The sequence below is a fragment of the Myotis daubentonii genome, chromosome 2 (assembly GCF_963259705.1).
Source record: "Myotis daubentonii chromosome 2, mMyoDau2.1, whole genome shotgun sequence".
Taxonomy (NCBI): domain Eukaryota; kingdom Metazoa; phylum Chordata; class Mammalia; order Chiroptera; family Vespertilionidae; genus Myotis; species Myotis daubentonii.
The window spans coordinates 63017642-63027868 of record NC_081841.1 but is presented as its reverse complement, the minus strand read 5'-3'; the positions used below and the strand labels follow the sequence as shown (position 1 = coordinate 63027868).

Genomic DNA, 10227 nt, shown 5'->3' with positions numbered 1-10227 from the left:
TTTAATAATTAAATTGCTTAAAAATTTTGATCAGTAATTTATCTGAAAGTAAAAAGATACGAGGATAACCAGTATCTGGGCACCTTATAAAATAAAATAATGCCACTTTATCCTTCTCAAAAAAATTGTGATCCTTGTGAAAACAGTGGTTCGGTTCTGCTCCCCGCCATAGAAGCAACCTCTCCATTCTACCACTTACAAAAGTGTCATCAGTCTTCTGATTTGTAAGGATGCCAATTTTGGGTCCATTTAAAAATGTTCCAGTAGGCAGTCAGAGATATCTGATCCAGCCTTACACAGAAGAGTAGATGATCAATATCTCAACACAGCAGTAATGGCTTTCTTCTAGTGCTCATTGAGGTAAAATGCCCTCATATAATTATAAATGTTAAAAGATAAAATTACATCTTAACAGCAGCCAAAAATTTATATATTTTTTATGTATTTACAATATTATACATATTTACATGACCACATCAAATGCTGAATTGTAGAAACAAGAGACCACTTATAGAAGCATTCGTTTAATGCCTCAGCATTATTTTCTTGTGCAAACTGAAACTTTTCTCAAACTTCTTAGAAAGCTAAAGACAGTCAACATTGCGAAGGCCACCATCCATGGTTAAAGAGCCAAACCTAAAAACAGAAGAAAAAAGGCATCATCAAAAGATTCTTTTATTTGGCCCCTAACATTTTATTTTATTTATTTATTTTTAATATATTATATTGATTTTTTACAGAGAGGAAGGGAGAAGGAGAGAGAGTTAGAAACACCGATGAGAGAGAAACGTCGATTCAGCTGCTTCCTGCACACTCCCTACTGGGGAGGTGCCCGCAACCAAGGTACACCCCCTTGACCGGAATTGAACCTGGGACCCTTCAGTCTGCAGGCCGACGCTCTATCCACTGAGCCAAACCAGTTTGGCTGGCCCCTAACATTTTAAAGCAGACTATAGAATACTTTTCAGGGGAATAAAGAGTTTAAGCAACTGTGAACTACTCTATTTCTTACTGAAACACAGTGGTATTATTATAAATATGTGAAAAATGCAATTCAGTGGCTTGGGAAGAACTTTTTAAGAGAAAACAGAGAGTGACATAATCCAGAAAGCATTAGGAAGAACTGTATAACTTCTTTTTGGTGTGGTGGGATTCAGAAGTAAAGATGTGGAGTTGAGAGTAAGTATGACATACTACAGGGACAGTGTAGTATGGAACAAAATAGAGATAAATAAGCATCTCTGCGAAATAAGCATCAGACTGCTATTTTTGGTATATGTGCTGCCAAAGCAAGCACAGACTGTCATTTCGGGGAGCAGTGAAAAATACAGTTGGATGAGTAGGCTGAGGGTAGACTATTATATTCTTTGAATTCAAACATGAATTTAGATTTGACCTTTTAGATAACAGGAGTTTAAACATTTTCACCCAACTCCTCAAAGATCTGCATTTACAGGGAGATTTGCAGAGAGCTCTGCAAGTTACCCAGTACCAATCAGGGTGCTGGCATCTTATAAGCAACTCTGATTCCAAAATTGAAAATTATAATTTTAATGAGAAAATGTTATAAAAAATAATTTCTGATTCCAAAATTGAAAATAATTCTAGTGAGAAAACAGTATATAAAAAATAATTACCACAAACTGATTCAAATAAGCAAATAAATAATTCTATTAACCAGTGCTTCTATAAAATGGAATCAATCATAGTTCACATGGTTTTATCCAAACAATCCCAAAAAATTAAAAGGCATCATGGAAGTCACCAAAATAAGGGTCCTGATTTTATATCGCTTTCCCACTGGCCTAATCTATCGATATAGGAAGACAGAGAGATACAGGTATAGATACGTATGTACTTGACTGCATATAAAATCACAGGGCAGAATGATATCTGCATTAACTCACCTTTCTAAAATATGATTATTTTCAGCAAGTTCTTTAACCACCCCTTCCATTTCTTCTTTCAATTTCTTCATACTATACATACAAAATAAAGATAAATAAGCATCTCTGTTCAAAAAAGTATGCAAATGTTTTAGAACTGTATTTATATTATGTTTTAGTTCTATAGCTTAAACTAAGTCACTAGATAATATTTACAAACGTATTCACAACAAATACAAAAAATTTCAAAATAAAAGATCAAGATCACAAACGGAAACAAAAACAAATGGAAACATCATAGTTATCAAATAATAAATTTCTTACCCAAGAGTCATTTCTACTAATGTGTTAGAACATGGATAAATTGGAGCCATGGTATGTTTGATTCCACTGGAGGCTGCAAACATTTTCTGAGGCAACGTTTCTTGTAACTAAAAGATAAAAAAAATCCCACATCAATCACAGAACAAAATACTTACTACAGATCTTAGATGAAATGTTACATACTTTAATAAGCCATTTATAGCTTTACATTTTAATTTCAAAACCATCAGTGATATAACACTTAAATCAATACTCTTTTTAAAAATCTTTTGTTATGGATGATAAAATAACAGTCTACCAGATGTTTTCAACTGTAAAACATCTAATTTCTTAAAACTTGGCTCAAAATATATACCACAGACCTGTCTGGGTGGGTCAGGTGGTTCGAGTGCCATCCCGTAAACCAAAAGGTGGCAGGATCAATGTTTCTCTCTAACATTGAAGCTTCTCTCTCTCTCTCTTTCTCTCTAAAGATCAATAAAAACATATCCTCATGCGAGGATTAAAAAATATGTATCTCTATATCCCACAAACAGGCAAGTAGAGCTGATACATGCATATTATGTACTATTTCTCCCTTCTCATTCATAATAAAATGTAAAAGGAAAAGAATTTATTTCCATTTTTCCTAATAGAAAAAAAGCTACTTTTCCCCCTAAATACTTTGATAGCTGTACCTCATTTGTATAGTCTTGATACTTTGATATTTCTTCTTCAATATCTAAACACTGATTAGTTAGGGATAACAACTGTTTCTTAAGATGAAGCATCTTTCTGAAAACCAAAAAGAATCAATTAATAAGCAATCTAATGAAATGTTATTCCTACTTAAAATATATAATATACATTAAAATGTGTATTATACAATCAACCACTCATTGCCCCCAAATAGTTTACCTACCTCATCCATTCTTTTGACTTATCCAAAAATGTCTCGTACTTTTTAACACATTCATCTGTGAAGTGGGTCATTGCTTTTGTTGCATGGTAATACAGTTTTTGCCTAGAATTTAGAAATAATCAGAGGCTTAAACCAATTATCACTCTTTCTATTTCCAATATTTAAAAACTTTCCAATATGTAAAATTTGTTCCCTGAAAGTTGTGACTTTAGAATATTTACGAAGGCCAAATGTTTCTAACAGACATAATAGCAGCAAGAGGAGGAGAATGAGAAGGGAGAATGGTCAAAAAATATTTACTGAGTTAAGGTTAAGAAGGTAGTTAAGTCTGTACTCTCCATTATCTGCCCTTATGCAACAGAAGCACCTGAGGCAGGAGAAGCCTGCCCCTTTCTCCCACCTCAGTAAGCACTCAATCTGGAGCTAGGTAAGTGAGCCTCAAATATGTGCACACAGTAATAATTGTGTAGAGCCAAGATTAAAACATATTTTAAATTGTAATTAATTTAAACTTTAAGAATCACATTAATAACATAACCAAAAATAATTATTAAACATAATCTGGACACTTACTTATCAAATTTGTGGATTTGTTCTTCATTATAAGGTAATTCTAAAAGTAAAAAAATATATTACTTTTGTAAATGTACAATGATAAAATCACACACAGTATTTTTTTTCTTTGAGATTACTTAAAAAACCTAAGAGTTTAAAGCAGGGGTCACTAGCTTGTGACCCATGAGTTAAATACAGGCCACAAATGCTTTCATTTGGTCTGTAAGGTGTTAACATTAAAAAGGAAAATGCTGCCAACATTTAAAAACAGGATATTTCAAATAAAACCTGTTTTTCTAGCTCTTTTTGAGATACAGAGAGATTGGGCAATAAATCAGGTGAATTTAAATAGTGACTCTCCCCTCTGGATGGGGGTATCTCCTCTCCGGTTCTCCTCAGTCTCCACTGGCCAATTTTATCCCTGCTATGTGCTGGCCTCCAGAAGTTGTGGAGTTCATGACCCCTGGTTTGAAATATCCAAAAGGTTGGTTTTAAAAATCATTGAGTACATTTAATTTCTGACAGAATCAAATCTCTGAAAAATAACTTAAGCAGCCATCCTTATAAATATACTAAATTTGTTCTTCACTATAAGCTGGATTACAACTAGTAGGGCTAATTTTATTAGATTAAAAAATGGTAAATTTTACTTACTACGTTCTGCTTTGTCTTTTTTGAATTGATAGTAAATCTCTGTGATCCAATTTAACAGGACTTGTAGCTTTTCTACACTATTTAAGGAAAAAAACCCCAAATAAATTAACTGATTTGATGTGAAAAAGTACATTATTAATAAGAGCAGAAACTACCAATAAAGTTATAACCTACTGTCTATCTTTTGGATGAGTGCCTTCTTGATGGGCCCATGTATCTGACAGCAATCCACCTGGAGATAATTTGCTTTCGATATCCTGAAGACTGTTTTCTATTGTTCCCCGAGAACTGGAAAGCTAAATAAAATCAATGGGTTCAGGCCCAGATTACCAAAAAATCAGAAATGATAATCACAGTGCCAATGGAGTCTAAAGTTTTAATCATATTTCTTTATGGATTATTTAAACTCAAAGTCTGAATATACAAATACATTTAATCATTCAATTAAGCTTGTTTCTTTCTCTGTAAAATATGGTTAATAGTCTATCCCATAATAAAGCCCCAAGGATAAAATGTAGGTAGCCAAGACTGTGCTCTATATGTTCAGATGCCAAACAAAAAGATAATTCCTATTAAAAACAGAAAATGAAAAGAAATATCATTTAAGATCCTGTTCATTTTAAGCTTAGTATTTATCATTTACCTACCACAGAACTAAGCATTTGTAAAACTTTTAAAGAAAGGATAAAGGCCAGACTTAAAGAATAAAAATACCTAAATATTAAGGATTCTGATACATACTACTGATTTCAAATAAAGTTTTCAGTGGTGGTTTACACTGCCATTAGCAACAAACAATCATGCCCTTTTTACTACACTCTTGTCAGCACTGGACCAGCAGCCTCAGCTCACATAGGAACATGCTACAAATGGGTCCCACCTGTTGAACCAAAAACTCTGATGAAGCCTGGCTAATTTGAAAGACAAAGATAGTACCTTGCTGTTATAATACATTTTGCTATTAATATTGTAAACATTTTTTTCCAAGAGTTTTATTAGGTCTACTGATCTTTAAAATAATTTCTAAACGTTGTCTTTTAACTGCAGATTTAATGTTTTCCTTATCAATTTGAATGAGGTATTTTTATTTAAAAAACCTTTATCATATTTTCTCAGTTTGCTTTTTAACATTTTTTTAACATATAGAAATCTTAAGTTTTATGGTCAAATATGTCTTGCCTTCTATGCTTTATGTCTTCTCTGACATCAATGTTAAGAATATGTTAAGTATATGCTTTAAGTACCTTATACTTCCAAACTATGGAAAATAGTTTATGGATAAAGTTATTTATTTTTACAGCATTACATAGAAGTGTGAAAATGGCAAGCAACCTAAAAAACCAACAACAGGGAGATAATAAGTAAAAATACTAATAAATCCATTGGCTACAATATTATTTCTATGAAAAGAAAGTTTTACAAAAAAACCCACCAAAAACCCAAAACTGGAAAATGCTCTTTAATAGTATTATACAAAAAATAAAAATAACAATCGTCTGCTCACAGGGTAAAAATCATTTAATAATATATATAAAAAGAGAGAGCTAAAATAGTGCTTGTCAACCTTTAGCAGCATCCAAATCTTCTGGAGGGCTTGTTAAAACATGGATTGCTGGGGCTTTCAGTCAAGATGGTGGCATAGGTAAATGTGGTACAATTTCTCTTACAACCACATAAAAAATACAACTAAACTACAGAATGCCTGAAATATGGCTGAATGGAAGTCCTACAACTACGGAATTAAAGAAGTCAAATGGAGACTGGTAGAAGGGGCGGAGACATGGAACACGCTGCTTCCACACCCATGTGGGGACAGATAAAAATTGGGAGGGAAATCTCAGATGCAGAGGTCCACCTTGATGAGCGAGGGGTCCCAGCCCCACACCAGGCCCCCCAGTCCAGGATTCCAGTGCCAGGCAGAGAAGTCCCATAACTTCTGGCTGTAAAATCCAGGGGGGGTTGTGGCTGAGTGAGATGGAGGGCTACTGGAGTCACAGATGTCCCTTTTAAAGGGCCCATGCATGGACTTACCTGGACTCACACCCTCTGAGCTCCAGCGCTGGGGCAGTAGCTCCAAAGGCACCAGGGACATAGGAGGAACTGAATTGTCTGGCATCAGGCCAAGAGCTGGAGAAGTAGTTTTCTCAAAGAGAGAAGTGTTGGCAGAGGCCATTGTTCCTTTTCTAAGCCTTCCCCCAACACAGCCAGCAGGCAGACACATCTGAGTCTCCTTTAACCTGGCTAACACTATTCACCCCCACCTGGAGATTCCCTGAGATGCCCTACCTAACTTGCAGGCAACGGCCTGTTTTGGCTCATGCTTCAGACTTTCCTAAAATCTCTCATACAAACAGCATCTGGCCTTGGTGTTCCCTGTACTTCGTGCTATGTGGCCTCAGGCCTGCCATTAGCAGTAGCCAGCCTTGGTCCACAGCTTGGCCTCTTCCGGGCCTCCAAGCCCAGCACAAGTAGAAGCCATTTTCAGATTGCTTTGTAACTCATGTTGGGTGGCTCTGGGCAGAACACAAGCCACAGCGGATTTGGGCCTGAACTTCCTGAGAGGCCCCAGAGCCAGCAGACCATGTTGAAGCATCACCCAACCACCTCCAAAATCAACATACTCAGTGGGCACAAGAGCCCTGATGAAATAAACCCTCCTTCATGGAGTGGACAGCTGATCCTTCATAGTGGTTGCAGCCAGTCCTTGTAGTTGATAGGCCTAGGAGTAAAGCCCTCCCATTGATGTGCCAACAGCAATCAAGGTTCAACTACAACAGGAGGGTGTACACAGCAAACAGTGGGGAAGGGGTGCGCACTTAGAGTTCCCAACTTGGGTGAACGGGGAGGCTGTGCCTCTGGATCCTACAGAACACCTACTACATAGACCACTCTACCAAGTCCACGAGACGTAGCAGCTCTACCTAATACGTAGAAACAAACACAGAGAGGCTGCCAAAATGAGGAGATAAAGAAATATGTCTCAAATGAAGAAATACAACAAAACCCTGGAAAAAGAACTAAACTAAATGGAGATAAGCAATCTACTAGATGCAGAACTCCAAACACTGGTTTTAAGGATGCTCAATGAACTTAGGAAGAATTTCAACAAAGAGATGCAAGAAACATAAAAATGTAACTGGAAAACATAAAAAAAATAACTAGTCAGAAATGAAGAATACATTATAGGGAATCAACAGTGGAGTAGATGGAGAGGATCCAATCAGAGATTTGGAAGATAAGAAAGCACAATCAGCATAGCAAAAAGAAAAAAGAATTAAAAAATAAATGAGGAAAGTATAAAGAGCCTCCAGGACAACTTCAAGTGTACCAGCATTCACATAATGGGAGCACCAAAAGGAGAAGAACGAGAACAAGGACTTGAAAACCCATGTAGCCCAAGCTGGTTTGGCTCAGTGGATAGAGCGTTGACCTGTAGACTGAAAGGTCCTGGGTTCAATTCTGGTCAGGGACACATGCCTGGGTTGCAGGCTTGATCCCCAGTACAGGGTGTGCAGGAGGCAGCCGATCAATGGTTCTCTCTCATCATTGATGTTTCTATCTCACTTTCCCTCTCCCTTCCTCTCTGAAATCAATAAAATATATTAAAACAAGAAAAAAAAGAAAACCCGTGTAAAAAAAAATAGTAATGGAAAACTTCCCTGCCCAGTTGGTGTGGCTCAATGGTTGAGCTTTGACCTATAAACCAGGAGGTCACGGTTTGATTCCTGGTCAGGGCACATGCTCAGGTTGCAGGTTTGATCCCCAGTGGGGAGCTTGCAGGAGGCAGCCGATCAATTATTCTCTCTTATCATTGATGTCTCCATCTCTCTCCCTCTCCCTTTCTCTCTGAAATCAATAATAAAAAATATATTAAAAAAAGAAAACTTCCCTAAGCTGGTGAAGGAAATAGACATATAAGTCCAGGAAGTACAGAGAGTCCCAAACAAGATGAACCCAGAGGCCCACACCAAGGCACATCATAATTAAAATGCAAAAAGATGAAAACAAGGAGAGAATTTTAAAAGCAGTAAGAGAAAAGAAGTTAGTTACTTACAAGGGAGCTTCCATAAGACTGTCAGCTGATTTCTCAACAGAAACTTTGCAGGTCAGAAGGAACTGGCAAAGATTTTCAAAGTGATGAAAAGCAAGGACCTACAAACCAAGATTGTTCTACCCAGCAAGCTTTCATTTAAAATTGAAGAACATATAAAGAACTTTCAAGACAAGAAAAAAGCAAAGGAGTTCATTGCCACCAAACCAGTATTACATGAAATGTTAAAGGATCTTCTTTAAGAAGCAGATGGGGCCCTAACCAGTTTGGCTCAGTGGATAGAGCATCTGCCTGCGGACTCAAGGGTCCCAGGTTCGATTCCGGTCAAGGGCATGTACCTTGGTGGCGGGCACATCCCCAGTGGGAAGTGTGCAGGAGGCGGCTGATCGATGTTTCTCTCTCATCGATGTTTCTAACTCTCTATCCCTCTCCCTTCCTCTCTGTAAAAAATCAATAAAAAATATATATTTTTTAAAAAAAGAAGCAGATGGGGGGAAAAGATATAAATATGAACAATAAAATAGCAATAAATACATATCTTTCAACAAATGACTCTAAAAAACCAAAATAAACAAAGAAGCAGAACAGAAACAAACTTATAGATATGGTGAACATCGAAGGGGGTTGCCAGATCAAAGGGGGGTTAGGGAGATGGGTGAGAAAGATGAAGGGATTTAGAAGTACAAATTGGTAGTTACAGAACAGTTACAAGGATGTAAAGTATAGCATATCTATACCAGGGGTCCTCAAACTACGGCCTGCGGGCCACATGCAAATACAAATATTGTATTTGTTCCCGTTTTGTTTTTTTACTTCAAAATAAGATATGTGTAGTGTGCATAAGAATTTGTTCATAGTTTTTTTTTAAACTATAGTCCAGCCCTCCAACCGTCTGAGGGACAGTGAACTGGCCCCGTTTAAAAAGTTTGAGGACCCCTGATCTATACTAATAAAAGCTTATGTGGACGTCACACCCTCATGCCGTGATTCCTCATGCCATCACAATCCATCACCTGTGTGTACAACAGGTGTGCGCGGTTGGGCAGGGCTGCGTGCCCGGTGAGGTGCACGCGGGTGAGCAGGGACTTAAGTGCCGCCTCTACACGTGTGAGCTGCACAGGAAACACCTTTTCTGACCACTCATTGGCTAAGCTCACGGTATGCCACTCGCAGTGTTCTTGGCAACTTGGTTAATAAGAATCCAAGAAGGAGATCTATGGTTTTTCCACCTCACTCCTGGGGGGAAAAAATGAAGGTCCGCTGCTGGAGGGAATAAGAAATGCCATATTGGTGCGGCGTTGGTTGGTATAGTGGTGAGCATAGCTGCCTTCCAAGAAATGTCATATCCACCCTAACCAGTTTGGCTCAGTGGATAGAGCATCGGCCTGCGGACTGAAGGGTCCCAGGTTCAATTCCGGTCAAGGGCATGTACCTGGGTTGTGGGCACATCCCCAGTAGGGGGTGTGCAGGAGGCAGCTGATCGATGTTTCTCTCTTATAATGTTTCAAGCTCTCTATCCCTCTACCGTCCTCTCTGTAACAAAATCAATAAAATATATATTAAAAAGAAAAGAAATGTCATATCCTGCCTTAGCCAGGTTGGCTCAGTGGATAGAGCCTCGGCTCATGCAGGGGGCAACCAATCGAAGTATTCCTCTCACATTGATGTTTCTCTCTGTCTTTCCCTCTCTCTTCCACGCTCTCTAAAAATCAACGGAAAAATATCCTCAGGTGCCTTCCCCTGATCATCCTGGTCACCTCCGCAGAGGGAGGCCTAATTGCAGCTTAGGAGCAGGCGTAAGCCATCAGTAGGACATCCCCTCAGGGCTCCTGGACTGTGAGAAGGGGCAGGCTGGG

General features: G+C 38.0%; 1 protein-coding gene across 2 annotated transcripts in view; it reads right to left on the bottom strand.

The window, feature by feature from the left end:
• Positions 1–408: 408 nt before the first annotated feature.
• TBK1 (TANK binding kinase 1) overlaps positions 409–10227 on the bottom strand; it is a 52509-nt gene continuing 42690 nt past the window's right edge. For both annotated transcript variants that reach the window (XM_059683497.1, XM_059683498.1), the window contains 8 exons: positions 4495–4616; positions 4321–4397; positions 3685–3724; positions 3112–3213; positions 2888–2984; positions 2211–2317; positions 1908–1979; positions 409–636 (listed from right to left, as the gene is read on the bottom strand). In XM_059683497.1, the coding sequence (XP_059539480.1) occupies positions 585–636; positions 1908–1979; positions 2211–2317; positions 2888–2984; positions 3112–3213; positions 3685–3724; positions 4321–4397; positions 4495–4616 (669 nt within the window). In that variant the 3' untranslated portion in view covers positions 409–584. The remainder of the gene's footprint in view (positions 637–1907; positions 1980–2210; positions 2318–2887; positions 2985–3111; positions 3214–3684; positions 3725–4320; positions 4398–4494; positions 4617–10227) is intronic.